The 18,270-nt window shown below is 38.7% G+C and overlaps 2 protein-coding genes, 1 long non-coding RNA gene and 3 other non-coding genes across 11 annotated transcripts; 4 read left to right on the top strand and 2 right to left on the bottom strand.

Annotated features, from left to right (window-relative positions):
* Window positions 1-1,598: 1,598 nt before the first annotated feature.
* LOC130415566 (tripartite motif-containing protein 16-like) lies at window positions 1,599-5,537 on the bottom strand. Its single transcript, XM_056741362.1, has 7 exons — window positions 5,439-5,537; window positions 4,040-4,693; window positions 3,856-3,951; window positions 3,368-3,601; window positions 3,094-3,241; window positions 2,957-3,004; window positions 1,599-2,616 (listed from the first exon to the last, which is right to left on the bottom strand). Exons 2-7 carry the CDS (start codon window positions 4,610-4,612, stop codon window positions 2,096-2,098), a joined length of 1,620 nt encoding a protein of 539 aa, XP_056597340.1. The 5' UTR covers window positions 4,613-4,693; window positions 5,439-5,537; the 3' UTR covers window positions 1,599-2,095.
* A 106-nt stretch (window positions 5,538-5,643) lies between these two features.
* Window positions 5,644-8,135, top strand: LOC130415637 (uncharacterized). 6 transcript variants are annotated; one of them, XR_008905953.1, is made up of 6 exons: window positions 5,663-6,418; window positions 6,824-6,875; window positions 7,269-7,468; window positions 7,648-7,696; window positions 7,786-7,827; window positions 8,006-8,135. It is a non-coding gene; the product is annotated as an uncharacterized LOC130415637 (long non-coding RNA). The 6 variants fall into 6 exon arrangements; XR_008905952.1 differs by having other exon boundaries at window positions 6,399-6,418; window positions 7,107-7,468; XR_008905949.1 differs by having other exon boundaries at window positions 5,644-6,418; window positions 6,824-7,468.
* On the top strand, window positions 7,070-7,205 carry LOC130416160 (small nucleolar RNA SNORA16B/SNORA16A family). Its single transcript, XR_008906028.1, has one exon. It is a non-coding gene; the product is annotated as a small nucleolar RNA SNORA16B/SNORA16A family (small nucleolar RNA).
* Window positions 7,499-7,578, top strand: LOC130416157 (small nucleolar RNA SNORD103/SNORD85). Its single transcript, XR_008906026.1, has one exon. It is a non-coding gene; the product is annotated as a small nucleolar RNA SNORD103/SNORD85 (small nucleolar RNA).
* Window positions 7,871-7,943, top strand: LOC130416179 (small nucleolar RNA SNORD99). Its single transcript, XR_008906046.1, has one exon. It is a non-coding gene; the product is annotated as a small nucleolar RNA SNORD99 (small nucleolar RNA).
* Window positions 8,125-16,442, bottom strand: LOC130415636 (CTP synthase 1). The gene is made up of 18 exons (XM_056741468.1): window positions 16,264-16,442; window positions 14,779-14,959; window positions 13,788-13,958; window positions 13,542-13,642; window positions 13,340-13,456; window positions 13,175-13,258; window positions 12,853-12,933; window positions 12,561-12,712; window positions 12,296-12,428; window positions 12,061-12,149; window positions 11,539-11,633; window positions 11,402-11,464; window positions 11,208-11,251; window positions 11,015-11,111; window positions 10,742-10,797; window positions 9,143-9,239; window positions 8,896-9,040; window positions 8,125-8,684 (listed from the first exon to the last, which is right to left on the bottom strand). Exons 2-18 carry the CDS (start codon window positions 14,954-14,956, stop codon window positions 8,600-8,602), a joined length of 1,788 nt encoding a protein of 595 aa, XP_056597446.1. The 5' UTR covers window positions 14,957-14,959; window positions 16,264-16,442; the 3' UTR covers window positions 8,125-8,599.
* Between the last annotated feature and the right edge of the window lie 1,828 nt (window positions 16,443-18,270).

Here is an 18,270-nt window from a genome sequence, read left to right as displayed (position 1 = left end):
CCCTGAGTTATCGAAATATTCTTAAAACGGGAACAGCTGTCCAAAGCCTCACAAGGCTTTGACGGAGGCCGTGAGAAGAGCGGTCAGCACTGAGACTGAGACTATTAATCGCAATATGGATTATATCTTGAAAGAGCTCACGGCTATGGAATGGAAAATTGATGATGCTAGAGACCAAAATGGACAAAGAGAGTAGCCGTGGAATTGGAATGCGGTTTACTCACCTCAAGACGAAACAACTGCAATCTTATCTTTTCGGCCCCCCTGAACCAGGATTGGCCTTGGCCGAGGCCGATACTGGAGAAATAACCCTGAAGGGCAATGTGGCGAGACGCTCTTGTGTTCCCTCCCCCATCATACACACACACACACACACACACAGACTTTTGGACCTTATCACTCATACAGACACACACACAAATAAAGACTCTGACCGATTCCAGACCTCCGTCGCTTTGACCCGCCAGCTTGGCAAGCGGGTCTGTGTCAAGCCCCGTAATGGCTGCAGGACCGGATGGCTGCTTGCCGGAGCTGGATTACTTACCCTGTTGCAAGTTCTTATCTATGTGTACTGTGTGCTTGTTTTTTTCCCCACCTTCCTCATGTTATGCTGTATTTCCTTCTTGATACATTTTGTTGCATTGTACTTGTACATGTGTAATGACAATAAATTGAATCCAAAATTACAATATTTGGTATTAAATGCTAAACTAAGATTACATGTCACCAGTTTGAGTGCAGCTATGACACGTCAGAGGGGATCTGGCCCTCCCGGTTGAGCCTGGTTTCTCCCGAGGTTTTTTTCTCCATTAATCAATCATTGGAGTTTGGGTTCCTCGCCACAGCAGGGCAGTGTTGGCCTGCTCACCGGGAGACTGCATTTATTCATTTATTTATTTAATTAGAAATTAGATTTTATTTATTAGAATGATCTTACTCGTTGTATAAATACCATGCACTGTGCTGTGTTTTAACTTTTCTGTTTTTCCTGTTTGCCCCTGTAAAGCTGCTTTGAAACAATACACATTGTGAAAAGCGCTATATAAATAAACTTGAATTGAATTGAACTTAAACAAAAGATTACATTAACGCTTTTGATTAACGCCTGCAAAGAACTGCGTAAATCACTATGGTGTACCTATAGGTGTAGATATAAGGGAACAATAAATTAAATTCAGGGAATAAAGGGGCAGCAACCAGATACTGGTTGTGGGGAGAAGTGGGGAGTGTTATCGTTTAATGTTTTTATGCTCTCTTACTTAACCCGTTCCGCATATATTTGACTAACAAATAACTCTGTATGTCTGTGTCTGAAATAATCTTATCGTTCATTCTCTCCTTTGCTTACTTCAGCTTTACTCCTTCTAGTAGCATGTAAAAAATAAGTAGCCTTCAAACTTCTTATAAAGTGAAAAGAATCATCTAGAAAAGAGTCGATCTCTGACAGTCTGAAGTGAAAAATGAGGTTTCTTGTGAAGTTATTTTGACGCAGGTCTTCACCTCCAGTACAGGACTGACACCTGCATATAAGCGTGTGTGTTTCTCAAATATGAATACAGTAAAACAAACTCAAATACTGTCAAATAAAACATCTGAAGGCCTTTAGAAAGAATGCTTTATTCATAAAGTCAAAAGACACCACATGAATAATCACATCTACATAAAGTAATAGTGTGAAGGAAGATCTTTAAAGAGAAATATACAAAAGCATGATTGAAAGATTTATACCAGCATGATTCTCAGCTATAAATAATAAAGAAGATCAAGTTGAATGTAAAACAGTGAGCTGATAACACCAGACCTTTTGTTCCACCGCTGTCTCAAAACTCACTAACAGAGATGATGTCATTTCTGTTACAACTAAAGAAACTGTGAGTTCATCTCATGTTGTTTATGTGATGATAGTATCGGCTTTATCTTATATTGTGAAGAAGAAAAACAACAATACTGAAGAAGAACGTAATGACTCTATTAATCCTGTATTTGATCAGTTTAATGATTTCACATCAGAATTGTTATTACACCTCATATAGGCAGATTTTACTCATGTTAATATCTGACATGTTATCTGTGACGTGTAGAATCTCTCTATAATCTATAGATCACACAGTTTCACTGATGATTTGGGAAAAACAGTAAATCCAGGATAGAGAGGATGAGTGAATGTGGTGCTGATGCTGTGGATGAGGGTCATTGTGTCAGAGACGCTGTAGAAGGACAGAATTCCTGCTCTCTCATCCACATACACTCCTATTCTATCACATCTGATCTTTACAGGGAGTTCAGTGTCGATGTTATTGTGTTTGAATGTGTAACTAGAGTCAGAGCAGATCAAACTCCAGGACTGATCATTAGATCCAAACCAACACTCACTCCATCCCTTCCTCATGATGCTCTTATATGACACTGATATACACACACTAACACCAGTCCTCTCAATCTCCCAGTAACAGCGTCCACACACACTCTCTCTACACAACACCTGCCACACATTAAATCTGTCTGGATGATCAGGATACTGCTGGGGTGTTCCAGTGTTTGTGATCTTTGTGTTTCTCTCAGACAGACTGAGGAGTTTATTCACTGTGTTTAGATCCAGAGTCAACTGATGAGAATCTGAGGAAGAACAAACACATTACAGAATGATGAATTTAAAGATGAAAATAAACATCTGATCAATGTCTGGTATCTGAACTCTTCATGTATGAGTGTCCTGAAGAAGCTCTGTGTGATTTGAATGTTTTTTTAACTCATGTTAAGATGAATATGTGTTTATAAAATATGAAACTCTAGACGTCAGGAGTCCCAGATGTTCTTCTGACTGAATGTATTTTCATGAAGTGTGTGATTCTGAATGATTGATGATCAACTCTGCTGATGTTTTCTTTCATTGTTCAGAGAGATGATCTTCTAGAGGAGGTGTGTGTGTGTGTGTGTGTTATTGTGTGTTATTTACATTGTAGGAAGTGCTCTCTGATCCTGGGCTCAGTGATGGTGTGTGTGACTGTGGAAATCAGCAGATAGAAACAGTGTCAATCTCATGATATCACTGGACTGTCATTCTAATATGATGTCAGATGTCCAGTGTTTTACCGGAGATCTTTCTCATGGGCTGTGTGCAGAAATCCTGCAGTTTGTGTCTCAGCTGACGGACAGATTCTCTCACATCATCAAAAGAAAAGAGGAAAGTGACACTGATGTCGTCTGGAGATTCAGGAGGTGCAGAGAGAGACTGAAAACTCTACACCATCAAATAAACACACAAATCCCATCATGACTTCACATGAAAACAAGCAATAGTGACACAATCTATGATGTTGTGTAGACTGTCAGTGTAATGTTGATGAATGAAAGAGACTTCACAGACCTGTAGGAAAGTGATGTGATCATCTGTGTGTGAAATCTTGTCCAGCTCAGCGTCTCTCCTCCTCAGATCATCAATCTCCTGCTTGAGTCGCTCCAAGAGTCCTTCAGCTCGACTCACTGCAGCCGTCTCCTGATCTCTGATCAGCTGTGTCACCTCAGAGCGTCTTCTCTCAATCAATGACATCACTTCAGTCCACATCATCTCACAGTCCTCCACTGCTGTCTGTGCACACCGCTGTTACACACAAACATTACAGTTACACACACTCACACATACACACACACACACACACACAACACACAAACATTACAGTTACACACATTACACAAACACACACACACATTACAGTTAAACCCACATACACACACACACACATACACACACATTACAGTTACACACACACACACACACATTACAGTTACATACACACATTACACACACACACACATTACACATTACACACACACACAGATCTCATCACATGTCACCTTATGACCCTCCACAGCGTCTCTCAGCTCCTGAACATCTCTCTCTCTCTGATGGATCTTCTCCTGAAACTTTCTCTGCGTCTCCTTCAAGTGTTTCTGAAGGACAAAGAAAATAAAGCTCATAAGTCATGTGATGATGTGTGAACATTAAGAGTCTACAACAGTGTGTGATTTCACTTCAGACCTCTTCATCTGTCCTCTGTGCTGCCGCTGAAACTGTGTCGTGGTTTTTATGTTTATCCATCAAACACATCAAACAAATGCACTGCTGATCAGTACGACAGAAAACCTCCAGAAGCTTCTGATGTTGAGGGCAGATCATCTCCTTCAGTTTTCTAGTCACACTCACTATTTTGTGTGAATCTCCAGAGAGAAATTCCTCATGACGTTCAAGATGAGTTTGACAGTAAGACTTCAGACACGTCAGACAGGATTTGATGGCTTTGTGTTTTCTTCCAGTACAGACGTCACACTCCACATCTCCAGCTCCAGCGTAACACACATCAGAAAGTTTGGTCTTCTTCAGTTTCTCCACCATTTCAGCAAACACCACATTCTTCCCTAGAACAGGCCGAGGGCTGAAGGTTTGTCTGCACTGAGGGCAGCTGTAGATTCCCGTCTGATCGTCCTGATCCCAGCAGTCTGTGATACATCTCATACAGTAAGTGTGTCCACAGTGAAGCGTCACTGGATCCTTCAGTAGATCCAAACACACTGAACACATCAACTGATCGTGATCCACTGAAATACTGGCCATTTCATCTCATTTACACCACCAACTGCTTAACAACACTTTTACTTTCACTTTTCCAGAATGTGTTTGAGAAAACAGGCCTGTCTGTAAATGTAATAAAGGAGTGTTTCACGATAAATAAACAAACACAATAAAACAATGAAACAATAAAAATGAAACAACAAAACTGAATCCATATTATCACACCTATATGTAAAGTATTACTATAAACATGGCCTAACCTGTCAAGATAAACTTGTGTTTTCACATTAATAAGACTTTTTTTATTGGGATGTAGCAATATCAAAATCTCACAGAACGATAATACCTCGGTATATAGTCCACAAGATGATATTAATTGCAATATTTTAAATGACAAGTGATGACTTGGAAACGTGTCATAATCCTCTATTTTCTTTATCCTCTAACTCATACCTCAAAGCAGCAGTTTTTATTATAGTATTTAAGGGGTGAAATGACCTAAAAATCACTTTTATAAAAGAAAATAATCGCACCAGATTGACATCGCCAAAGGTAAAATCTATAATTAGACCCGGAAGACCTATCGTTTCATACAGTCACGTGACCACGATAATATTGATACAGTTCAAGTCAAAATCTGCTTTATTGTCAATTCTTCCACATACAGAACATACAGCATTAACTCTTCAATATGCACTTTAAAATAAACGTTTATATGTTTATTCGTTATTCGAGCTATCGTGAAGCATTTATTGTTATTTATTCATGTTGGTAAATACATTCAGTTGCTCATTGTTTGATGTTAACAGAGATACAGAGTTTGATTTAAAGATGAATTATTAAAAATAACGTTGTTATGTTGATGTACCTGTACGCGTGTTTTCTCTCCGTTCGGCTTACTTTCGATTTGGTTTGTTTCAGTGTTGCCAGATCTCGCGAGACAAATAAGAAACAGGCCCATGAAAACACGCCCACAACAAGCGACTTTTTCTACGGAGCTCCCGTAGGTTCCGGGATGAGAAAAATAAATAAACTGTGTGCGCGGTTATACAATCCGTGAGGATGGATTTTAAACTGTGGGTACAGATTGTCAATTTACATCCATGTGGACTGTACTGCAAAACTGTAGACACGGTACAGTTTATTTATTTTTCTCCCCCCTGATTTTCAGGACAATGACCGCAAGAGGGAGTTAAACCACCTTTTAACATGATTTATATCATTAGAAAACTGATGTACCAAATGCATTATATAGGCTACACAGTAAACCTCTGGTTATAAAAATCTGCACAGACATCCTAAACTCATAAATTATTTATTTATTATTACAGGGACTGCAGAATATCCCATTCTTAAATAACTACAACACACAAACAGGATACATCATTGATTATTATCTGGGTCGGAGCCGATTAGAAGCAGAATATGGGTGGGAACAAACTCTGCTGTCTCCTGTGTGTTTGGGGAAAAGAGGGGGAGGACAGAGGGAACAGGCAAGACAAACTCCACCGTTTATAACTTATAGAAAAACAGCTTGACAACTTATTATGAAGATGGGAACAAGCCCAAATAAGCGACTACACTTTAGAAACAAGCCCCTAAAAACGCGACCCGCAACTACCAACATTTGTAAGCGACTTAAACAGAAAATCGAGCCCAAAGCCGCTTATAATAAACGAACTTGGCAATAGTGCTTGTTTTCCATCATTTCGAATTCACTACATATCCCATGTCCCTATGCGGCCGAGACGTCGCGTTCAACCAATCAGCGGTAAGAAGCACTGTATAAAGAGGTGCGTCACGTTTTTTCCGTCCTTCCTTGAGCCGCGTTCATCACACAGTGTGGAGGTAAGCGCAGATGTAATCTTATAACATCGAAGCCTGTCTTGAGGTTTTCCATCTGTAGTTTTCTCTAAATAATTGATATAATTATGTAGCGCTACTTAAACTATGCATTTTGGTGTTCGCTGTTTTCGTCTAGGCTAGCAGTAATCTTTGTTCTACTTTATAATGTTAATTATTCATAATGTGTTAGTTGAAGTTGACCTATAGTCGTTTTTTTATCATTGTTGCGTTCTTTGACTGCATCTACTCTTGCAGTTTAAATGTAGAACGCAACGTGGTTGGTCGTTTAATGCAGGCTTTATTTCTAAAGATATTTCTTGTCAATTGTGTTGGCTTACTTTAAAATGCACTTTTATATGCAACTTTTGTGTGGTTGTGAAAGTTTATAATTGTGTATTTACTCTTCAGTTGGAGCCTATTTCACCCACCATGATGTTCATCTATCCACGTTGCCGCAGAGGTACATTTTATTATTGAAGTTAATTTTAAGCGTTTAAAACTGCAGCACGTTCGGGCACTGGCGTATTTAAGTGTGTAATTTGCACTAAACTGGGGTCTGTGAGTTTGGTCTTTACTGGTAGTTTATGCGCACAGAGCAGATTTGACGCACGTGCTCAACTCCCATTGAAACTTTCATCAGTCCAAATTGGTCTTTGTGGCCCTTATCGAAGCCGTTCCTGTTCATCTATAGCAGGCGCGGTCAAACAGGAGCCAAGAGCAACACTTTGACCGACGGTCGCTGTACAGTTCACCTGTAGCTGTCTCGGCAACATAAAGGCAAAGGATAACAAACCTGTGTTTGTCATGATGTGCCGGTTTTTATGTTGTGTGTCTGACTGTTGTTTCTATTCAGGTCTGATGGCGCAGATGTGGTTGACCGTGTCTTCAGAAGGATGAGTTGAGTGAACAGCTGGTATGTTTCGCACTTATTTTTAATATTGTGATGGCTAATCTAAATGTATTGACAAGTATCTCTTTCTACACAGGGAAGATTTGCTTCAGTCCATAGTTGTGTTAGGATGATGTGAAGGACTGCAGTATGCCGCCTCGCAGGTTTGTTAGTTTCGTATTCCACCTTTTCATGTTGGCTATGATGACCAGAACTTGCCCTATCTGAGAGAACAGCTCTGTTATGAGAAAGTTTATATTTTATCTGAGCCACTGAAAACTGAGGGAATGGCATGTTTCTCTTTCATAAACACTCTTTGCTGATCATTGTATTCTTGTTTTAGATGGCAGTGAGATGAGATCACTTCCTGAAAGGACTCTAGTAAGCTTGAGGTAATATTCTTTTATTTAATCTTTGGCATTGTTGTCACTTCAGAAAATTGCTTTATCAGTTTTGTAATGAGCTGTTTTTCCTCTTGTAGGTGACGACATGGGATCTCTGGAATGGGATGATTCAATGCCAGGTTTGTCTAACTTATAACATGACCAAATCTAATACGACCGCTCACTGATCGATGATGACAGTATTTGTTATGGTGACTGCTGGATGAAACTTGCGGATATGGGGCTGAGATCAGTTCAGTATGATGATTGTGTATGCATACAGTATGTGGTTTGTTCATTTTGGTTTCTGACCTTTAGGTGTGAGCTTCACCTGGATCTGAAGGATGCAACATGAATGCCGTTCTGTGCGGTTTCAAGTGGACTGGAATTTGTGAACAGCCTTTAGGCAGTTTTCTTTGTTTCAATAAAACGCAATCTAGAAGTTGAATATTTCTCTTTATTTGACCAATAATCTTTAAAAAATAGTTGTACCACAAAATACCACTGTAACTAACACCAAACAACATGCTAATAAAACTAATCCACAACTGGTTCAATACTGGGATTGAGATGTTTGTGACTGCATTTGTATGTCTTCCAGTCTTGACCAATAACTGGAGTAGTTCACTCAAATTGCTGTTCTAATGACCAAAATATTAAGGGAATACTCAACTGAACTTTTTGGCACCAGACTGCTGGAACAATAAATTTTTTGAAATGACTAATACTTGACATTATTTGTCCACATGAATAGTTAATCCAAATCTGTAAAAATCTCTGCTTGACTGGTAAGGGTTTAAATTAGTTTCAGAAAGGTGACTCAATTTTTTTCTTGATAATGGCAATAAAATCAAACAAAATGCAAGATACTTAAAAAAAATGCTTTAGCAAGCGGGATGAAATTGTACAGATTTAATCTTGAGTTATTGAAAGTAGTTTGAAGTCTGTCATCTCTGGTTCTGGAGAGCTGCTGCCACTTTCATCACTGTATGTATCTCTGGAGAGAAAAGTAACAATTAGCCACAATTTTAATGAAGTATTTTTGCCTATAATTCCATAGCTTTAAAATGATCAAAGTTTCTAAAGTTCAGTAAAGACTCGATTTTCCATCTTGTGTAAGTCGAGCTTTTATTTAGACTTAATATGGGACCGAAATCTCCAGTTAAGGCACGTGTATGTGGAGTCGCTTGGGTAACACAGATCCATACCGTGGTGAAAGCCGACAGCCTTTCTGAAGATAATTTGGGAGTCGCCCGGCGGCAGCTAACAGCAGACCAAAGTACGGTGGAGATGGTTTAATGGGTCTCGATGTGAATTCTGGGTGATACTGTACACCAACAAAATACGGATGATCTGCAAAATAAAGATACATTATGATCTCAAGATCCATAAACCGAACGATTTAGATTCTTGAGTTTAGTGAATGTTTTCGAATACATATGTCCTCTCACGTACCATCCAACTCAATGACCTCCATTCTCTCACCCTCCACGTCCTGACCCACAAACCTGAAACCTTTATCTTCAAAGTGCTGCTTCAGCTCTGGGTTCACCTGGACAAATAATATACAGTTAAGATATTACATATAAACATCATAAGTGACAGAATGAGTTTTTTTGCTTTAAGATGGAGTGTCTAAAGTTGAAAAACAGCAACTCCAGGATAAAAGGTGCATGACATAAACCACTTTCTCCTCATTGTCTAATCAAATGAAAGGAGAGGCGAGGATTCCGTTATGGTGACTTGAAACGTGCAATGATGGAGAAACTTGTTCTGGCTGACGGGCAAAGTCAGAGCCAGCCCCTTTGCTTGTACTGGTTTAGTTTCTACTAATATGACCGCTAACAGCAACTAGAGAGCTCACGCTATATTGCTTGACTGACAGAGCAGCTGATTCGATGTTTGCATAGCATGTAACAAACTCTTTTCAAAAAGTCAATGAAAAAGGCAGTGGAGTGTGCTGCAATTTCAAACAGGAAGAGGCTTAGACCTCTTTCGTGATATCTAGAGATGAACTCTTACACATTGGGCATTTATGATCAATTTAAAAAATTTGGTGACAGCATAAAATTATCATTCAAACTCGATGACTGTGTTAAGGCACAGAGTTTTATTTTACGTGATTTAATATTTGACTTCACATAAAACTTTACATCGAAGAGCGAGAACATCCTCAAATACCACCAATATCCAGCATCCACCTGGATGATGTAACGGCATATTGCACCAGAACGCCCACCAAACACCAGTTTATTGGCTTGAAAGGAGACACTCCCTGCATTCTAACTGGGATATATATACACCCTTCAGAGTGAAAACAATCATGGCCGCCATACTGAAGGCTCGTTCCAAGCCAAAGTGCTCATAACTGGCCCCTTTAACGGGCCCTTCATCAGAATGAAGGATTTGAAGGGTACAACTTGATGGTCACTTCGGGCTCCCATGATTCTTTTGCGTTGTGACGCTGCCTCCTTATGGGCGCGGGATGATGACGCAGAAGGGCACTTCAAGAAACAGTTGTTTGGTCCCCTACACCCTTTAACCCTTCAAAGCTCTCACTCCGGAGGGTAAACCATTCGAAGGGCTCAGGGCATAGGGATGAGTCCTTCGAAATGGAATGCAGGGAGATTTACGAAGCCAATTAGTACATATAGGGAGGATTTCGGCTATGATACATGATGTATAGAGGCAAATTTGTACAAAAAATACATCGTTAGAGATGCATAGGGAAAACATACCGGTTAATCAGGTGACATCACTCATAAGCCATACACACTAAATAGAGAAACAAAAATGTCTGCAGTCTGAGCCTTTTTCAAAATCAAACGAAAGTAGTACAGCCAACAATCTCAACACTTCCAATATCAGCCGATAGTTCATTATAAAACAACAAAGAATCATCTTTAATCTTAAAATGAAGACTGGTCATTTGACTCTACGATTTAACTGTCGTTCATAACAAAATCATCCAGTTACAATTGCAGTAGGTTGTTACTGTTGATGCATCTTGCGGCCCTAAAGCAAAGTATAACAAACGAAGTAGAGAAGATGTACCTCAAAACGATGCCTGTGTCTTTCATCTACATAGTCCACATCCCCGTAAAGTCTTCCTGTATGACAAAATTTATATAAATGAATATTACATTGTTTTGCAATACAGCTTTTCTTTAACTCATAGATTAGAGCATGGCACTTTGATCGCAGGGATTGCACTTACTTAGTAACAAATGTATAGCAAAATGCAATGAAAGTTGCTTTGGATAAAGGCATCTCCCAAATGCATGACATGTAAATGTTATGAATAGTATTAAAGTGATGTTTACTCACTTAGTATGCTGTTTTTGGATTTGAAAATGGTTCTCCTTTTTCCCAATCGCATGGTGCCGCCCATCTGTCCTGGATTGTGCTCTGGCATGTCAATCACCTGCGAGACAACCAATCAAATGCATTCTTACATTTATAACGATTTAATTAGCTGTGTCCATGACCCTTCACTTTCAATGATAGGAAGTAAACTCACCACAGGATGTTCTGTTTCCGGGTTAAATTCTGTGGAGTTTGCATCTGTGTTCGAACAAAAGAAGGACACTCTTAACATGTTGAGTAAATACTAAATCATCAGCCGTTCTCTTTATAGCATTGTTTTTTAATCCTTGTTCTCGGGCAACTAGGGATTGACAGGGAAACACTGATTTAACATCACGGTATCCGTACCTGTCCAGCCCAACATGTGCCTGGCAAATTCACACACAGCAAGCTGCATCCCCAGACACACGCCTGAAAGATAAGCTGTGTTAGTACAAACACTGCAGGTATAATCATAATTGAATGAAATATTCATGTGATCGTACCCAGGAAAGGCTTCTTCTGTTTTCTGGCCCAGCTGATGGCCTGAATCTTGCCCTCCGTCCCTCTGACTCCAAACCCTCCCGGTACTAAAATACCACTGGACACATCAAATACAACAGGAGTAACATTAGCTGGACACGAGGGCTGTCAATCATCATCATCAATGATATTGAAAATGGCGAGAACTTGAGCCAGATGTTTGCATGCATGTGAAATGAAGAGTGTTGGTTCTTGCCATTTGTTAAACTTCTTCAGAAAGTCTTTACATGACCTCATGTGAAAATCAACAGTGATTTTATTGACAAAAATTCTTTGCAGATTGACTACCACTAGTATTAACCACATTTTCTAACAAATACCAGAGTTGAATTATGTGTACTGTTGCTATACCATGATTCATTTGTGGCTGCCACATGTTTTATCATTTGTAATTAAACTATGGTTCATGTCATGAGGGGTTTCACTAACGTTATCATCCGTTGATGTGAATGATGATGTAATGAACAGGTGACAGTTGTACTCACTCAGCGCTGCAGAGTTTCTGCCAGGCCTCATGATATTTCACCGGCTCCTCCTGTAACGTACTGGACTCTAGATCTGCAGAATCTATATACTGAAAAAAACATGTGACACTGTGTTACGTTATAAGTCACTTTATACGATCCGAATAAAGCCACGATGGAGAACATGACCATCATTTGACTCCCAATGGTCTTTATCCATCAGCATTGACGTGCAGCTTCAGGTGGACTGACTCACCTTCACCTCAAGTTTGTGGCTGATGGCGAGAGCTGAATGCTCCAGAGCTTTAATGACAGACGCATACGAGTCGGAGAACTTTGTGTACTTCCCCACCAGAGCAATGGAACACTGCTCCAACAACCTGTCGGACCTATCACAGTAACATACAACGCATGAACAAAACGCACAACAACACACACACTACATCTTTTGATCCGGCAGCATCATTTCAACACTTTAAGCGACTCATAAAGCGCTCCTGAATCCGCGTCTACGGTCTCACCTGTCTGACATCTCCTTCCACTTGGCAAGCATCTTCCTGGGTCTGTTCTCTATGGGCAGGTTCAATCGGCGACAGAAGTATTCCACAACACCCTGGTCCTCTAAGAGCAATGGCACTCTGTAGATAGACGACACGTCATGGACACAGATCACCTGCAGAAGACGACAACAAATCATTCACTCTTTGTGGTCAACGGTCTTTCAAACACGAAGAGATTTTAAGCGAGGGTCAATGCATACAATACGTGGATAGTATTTGATTCTATTTTCGTTCCTGTAGAACCTAGACCTACCTGTTCAGGTTCCACATGACAAAACATGGAGATCTTCTCTTTAACAGAGTTATCAAGTGGTGTGGAGCATCGACACATGACCTAGAAGAGAAAGAACAACATAACTCACAGGCGAAACAAACCCCTCACCTGTCCCAACTAAACAGACGTTGGCTCAGTTTTCAAAATAAGTGCGCTGCCTCTTTAGACAACATTTAAGGCACCTGACTTTTGTTCCATCCCAAGACAATGAATTAGACTTGAGGACATGTCTACTTTTAGAAAATTGTTGCAGTGTTGTGATTGGTCAGGATGGATGAGATACGTTCTGATCAAATCTCACCAGATCAGGAGACAGTCCCAGTCCTCTGAGCTCTCTCACGCTGTTCTGGGTGGGCTTGGTCTTCTGTTCTCCTGTTGCGCTGGGCTGAACATCAAAGACGGCGTGTCACTAATACGAACACATGCCTTCTGACATCATGTAATGTGTGTTTGAACAAGCGCTCACCTGTGGCACCAGACTGACGTGAATGTTACAGAAATTCTCTTTTTTCACTTTAAACTGGAACTGTCTGAAGGCCTCGATGAACGGCATGCTCTCGATATCTCCCACTGTACCACCCAACTGGACAAACGCATATCCTCACATATTAAAAACACATGGAAGGAAATGGATTTCATCACATGAGTTATGAATGTGGTGGTCTTACCTCAATGACACAGACTTGAGGTTCAACATCATCGTCGTCTACAGGAACAAGGGCCTGACGCATCATCCACTCCTGGATGGCATCCGTTATATGTGGAACCACTACAACAAATGAGAACGATCAATGTCATCAAACTTATCCTTTACCACAATTTGCTGGAAATCCATATAAAAACAAAAAATTTCATGAAATTCTTAGTAATAGTATCTTATGGAGGAAGACACATCTCTCAGAGGATCTTCTTACCCTGTACAGTTTTGCCCAGATAATCTCCTCTGCGCTCTTTATTGATGACTGATTGGTAGATCTTGCCGGTGGTCAGGTTGTTGTCTTTGGTGAGCCGGATGTCCAGAAAGCGTTCGTAGTTTCCCAGATCAAGATCAACCTCTCCTCCATCATCTAACACAAACACTTCACCTACGCACAAACCATATTGATAGTTACACACATTTGACAAAGATGATTTACACCAGATATTTAAAGCAGAGGTTACATGCCATTTCATGCATTCTTACTTCTTTACGCTGTTCAACGTTCTGGCTTCTCAAGCTTAACATAGTCAACTTGTCTAAAACGAGTTGAACGTATGATGCAGTATTTCTGTGCTCCACTCTGCCAGGGTTCGTACAGGTTTGGAAACTTTTTCGATCACGATTCCCGTTTCGTAACAAGGGTTCTTAGTCCCATATTGGACAATTCTTCCAGAATGAGCGAAAGAACATGCCCACGCGTCACCCAGCCAGTGTGAGAAAGAGCTCGCCCATCAATGTCGCTTCAATCGGCTGACGGATGTTTAGCTGTGTTTGTTCACTCACTGCATTTGGGTGATGAATGTTTTTTTTTAATTTGGATATAACACTGGATTTGAAGATCGTTTGAAACTGATAGATGACGCGGCCGCACGTGGTAAGTCAAACTAAGTCATACGTCTTTGTTTTGTTAGCAATCGGTGTGAATGTGCATAATGTAAAAAACATAAACTTATGCTAAGATGTTGCTGTTTGAGCAGGTTGCGAGGGCATTGCCATGGGGCTTCCAGGGTAATCTGTGTCGTTACAACGCATTTCATCCCATGCATGCGCCGTGATGATATTCTGTTATAAAGATGTGTCCTTCTCATTTCATTTGAGCATTTTATTGTTACTGTATCTATAGCATAAACAGTGCAAGGTGAGTTATGTTAAAGTATAACACTTCAAAATAAAGACTTGTGGGTGCAAAGGGGTTATATATTTACCATGCTCATAGGGGGAAAAGGTGCCTGCATCGATGTTAATGTACGGGTCGATTTTGATGGCTGTGACGTGAAGGCCGCAGGATTTGAGAATGGTGCCCACGCTGCTGGCAATGATACCCTTCCCAATGCCAGATATCACACCGCCTGTCACCAGTATATACTTCATAATGCCGCTCATTCACTGGAGAAACAAATGAGAAGAAATCATACACGTGATTCATCTGACTGGAGAGAAAACAACAAAGATTGCTTCAGGTTTTCTTCTCATAGAAATCAGTGCTCATTTAATGATTCAATGTTGCTGGGTACAACCAATACAGGTGAGTTTCATCATTTGTTTCCAGATACATGTTACACTGACATGCTATCACATGTGATAACTTTCTCTACAATTTCATTGTGGTGAAGTTAGTGGTGGAGAAATGTCACACTTCATCTTTAAAACACAAACTGTCACTAAAATAAAACTTTTAACCTAATCCCACAAATGCAGTGATAAGACCAAGATCAATAATGTGACCCTGGACAACAAATCCAGTCTTATGGGTCAATTTTTCGAAATCTATATTTTTACATCATTTGAAAGCTGAATAATTAAGCTTTCTATTGATGTATGGGTTGTTAGGATATGATAATATCTGGTGGAGATATAACTGTTTAAATATCTGGAATCTGAGGGTGCAAAGGAATCAAAATATTGAGAAAATTGCCTTTGAAGTTGGTAATAAGAGGCACTGTTACTGGTCATCCATTCACAAAAATAAAGTTTTGATATATTTACAAAAGGAAATTTACAAAATATCTTCATGGAACATTATCTTTAATTAATATCTTAATGATTTTGGGCATAAAGGAAAAATCGACTTAAGACTGGTTTTGTGATCCAGGGTCAAAGTTCAGAACCAAACAAACATTTCTGGGAAACTTTGGCTAGAACATCAATTATTCATAACTCAAGTCTTCTCTCAACACATTTATAAATCAACCACCATTGCATGAACTATTATCATATGTAATTATATCTGATTATATTTGACTTATTCTAACATTTTGTATATTTGTTCAAAGACAATAGTGTTTTTTTTTTTAAACACACTTTGTGAGTAACCATTGTGTTACTGCAATAACTGCTAAATGTTATAACATGTTATTAAGGAACTTGGTACACATCTTAATTTTTCGACTTGTTTATTATTTCATTTAGATACATTTATTAAGATTAATGGTAAATAAATTAAGACATCACATTCCTGAATCTACTTAACCGGTTGTGTTAACGTACATGTGCTAACAATGAGTTATATTGTTAAAAACAGGACATTGTGATGTATCTATAAACACCTTAAACTCACATTTATATATGGTTGTTGGCTTCATTATTCGCAGTTTTTACAGCTCTATGATTTTTACTACAATCCACACAATTGTTGATCGTATCTTCCCAAAACGATGCTAACTGAAACATCACGAAAATATTTCTCTTACCTGATTATTTGTAGATTATCTGTATATGTACGGAGTGTGAAAACTCTTGACCGTCTCGATAAAACTTGTGTTAATATATAAAACACTGTTAAACTGTGATCATAAGCCCGATAATAAACGTGCTCCCGCTCCGAGATTTCGTGCACGTGGAGCAGTCAGTCACTGAACTGTTCAGCAGCAGCGGGATACAGCTCCGACCACTGCGCATGCGCAGTTCAATTCCGCATAATTTTTGTCACACTGACAACAGTTCACAACAATTTTTTATTAATGTAAGGTTAGGTTTAGGGTTGGGGTAGGTGTAGGCATTAGATAATATAATTTAATGTAATTTTATGGCGAGATTTTGTATCACTTCCGGCCGTAGCGGTATCCCTTCTAGACATAAATTCAATAGCAGATAGCACGACCGTATTTAGAAAGCGGAAGTGAAATCATGATGAATATTCATCGATTATCGCGACGTCATCCAGCAGACCTTAATGGGTGTTTGGAACACAAGACGGGTGTTTTTTTTATGCTTTATTAAATCAATGCCAATAGAACAAGAGGTATAACATATTCCAATCTATTAACAATCGCTATCAGATAGGGGAAAAAATAGAAATAAATAAATTTCAATGTTTTCAGAGCATTACATGTTTTCAGTGCGTTTTTGTGTTTAGTTTTTTCCAAGAGATCTACATACAATTTGAAGTCATAAATAAAATAAGAAAAAGTGGGCGCAATGTAAACCAAATTTTTCACATGTATATAGACTTTCCCTAATAGAATAAACAAATGTATAATATGTTGTTGTTTACAGTTCAAATTTTCATTTTCTGTATAAAAAAGCACATCAAATATACACATTTTTATCATACATTCCAGTTTTCTGTTAATATAGAATTCAATATCTTGAGTAAATACAATGAAGAAAAAAAAAAGGAAAATAGTTTCCCTTTCTTGACCACAAAATTCACAGGTATATACAATATTAAGCTTAAATCTTTCCAAAACATGCTTAGCCGGATAAATTCTATGAAGAATTTTGTAAGACACTTCCTTAATTTTGTTTTTGATACAAAACTTATTCGGCAGTTTCCAAGCTTTCACCCAAGAGATTTTACCAAATAAAGAAGACCAATTTTTTTTGCTGCAGGTAAAGAAACAGAACAAAGAGCATTTCTTATAATCTTATTACTACATTTTTGTCTTAAAACATCAATATTTTCAATGTACATGTTTCCACGTGGAGGAACCATGCTGATTCCTTCTGAAATGCAGTTTTTTAAAAGTACCGTCACACTCTTCGGAATTGCGTCAATAAAAATAGCAAATTCTCTTGGTTTAATCGGTAATTGGAATTTTTGAAGAAATTCAGTGTATGCCAACATGTATCCATGAGAATTAAATAACTGTCTTACTAGAAGAATACCTTCATTGAACCAAGTATGATAGAATAAAGATTTGTTTTTAAATAATATATCTTTGTTATTCCATATGAAATATTTGTGGGGCACAAGTGGGATGTTGGAAATATAGAGCCAACCAGGGTTGTGTCCTTCAGGAATAGAAAACAATGTTTTTGGTTGTTAATAATTAAATAATTCTTTATTTGTTGTTTAAATATAATGGTGTTTGATTTACTTCAACACACTTTGTGAATAACTATTGTGTTATTCTCTAACTACTGATAACTGTGAAGACGTGATATAAAGAAACTTGGGTACACATCGCTAAATTTTTCTATTTGTTTATTGTTTACAACATGTTTTTAAATCATTTTAGTTTCGTTCAAGGGCATTTTGTTTTTTCTTTTCTGTTATTTTTCTTTTTGGCATGCTCCTTGCAACCTTTTCTCTTAGTGCAGCAAGTTATTAAATATAGAAATGATACTAATGTAGATTTTGTCCTGTTCAACTTGTCCCACCTGCTTGAGGAAGTCAGTAAGTTAATTTACCTTGCTGATAAAAGTTTAAAAAAGGACTATAGACGGTTACTCAGTTAACTTCTGGTTTGTGTTTG

This window comes from Triplophysa dalaica, chromosome 25 (genome assembly GCF_015846415.1).
Source record: "Triplophysa dalaica isolate WHDGS20190420 chromosome 25, ASM1584641v1, whole genome shotgun sequence".
NCBI classification, from domain to species: domain Eukaryota; kingdom Metazoa; phylum Chordata; class Actinopteri; order Cypriniformes; family Nemacheilidae; genus Triplophysa; species Triplophysa dalaica.
The sequence above is the reverse complement of the archived record's forward strand: the minus strand, read 5'-3'. Positions and strand labels throughout refer to the sequence as shown.

Bases quoted from the DNA above. Each gene is read 5' to 3' on its own strand.
- LOC130415566 (XM_056741362.1), bottom strand. From the start codon at position 4,612: ATGGCCAGTATTTCAGTGGATCACGATCAGTTGATGTGTTCAGTGTGT. The intron at 3,242-3,367 runs GTCTGTGAAGTC...TTGATGGTGTAG, and splicing joins ATCACATCACTTTCCTACAG to AGTTTTCAGTCTCTCTCTGC. The intron at 3,005-3,093 runs GTAAAACACTGG...TGATTTCCACAG, and splicing joins GCCCATGAGAAAGATCTCCG to TCACACACACCATCACTGAG.
- LOC130415636 (XM_056741468.1), bottom strand. From the start codon at position 14,956: ATGAGCGGCATTATGAAGTATATACTGGTGACAGGCGGTGTGATATCT. The intron at 13,959-14,778 runs GTAAATATATAA...GTTTGTGCGTAG, and splicing joins CTTTTCCCCCTATGAGCATG to GTGAAGTGTTTGTGTTAGAT. The intron at 13,259-13,339 runs GTGAGCGCTTGT...TTTGATGTTCAG, and splicing joins ACGTCAGTCTGGTGCCACAG to CCCAGCGCAACAGGAGAACA.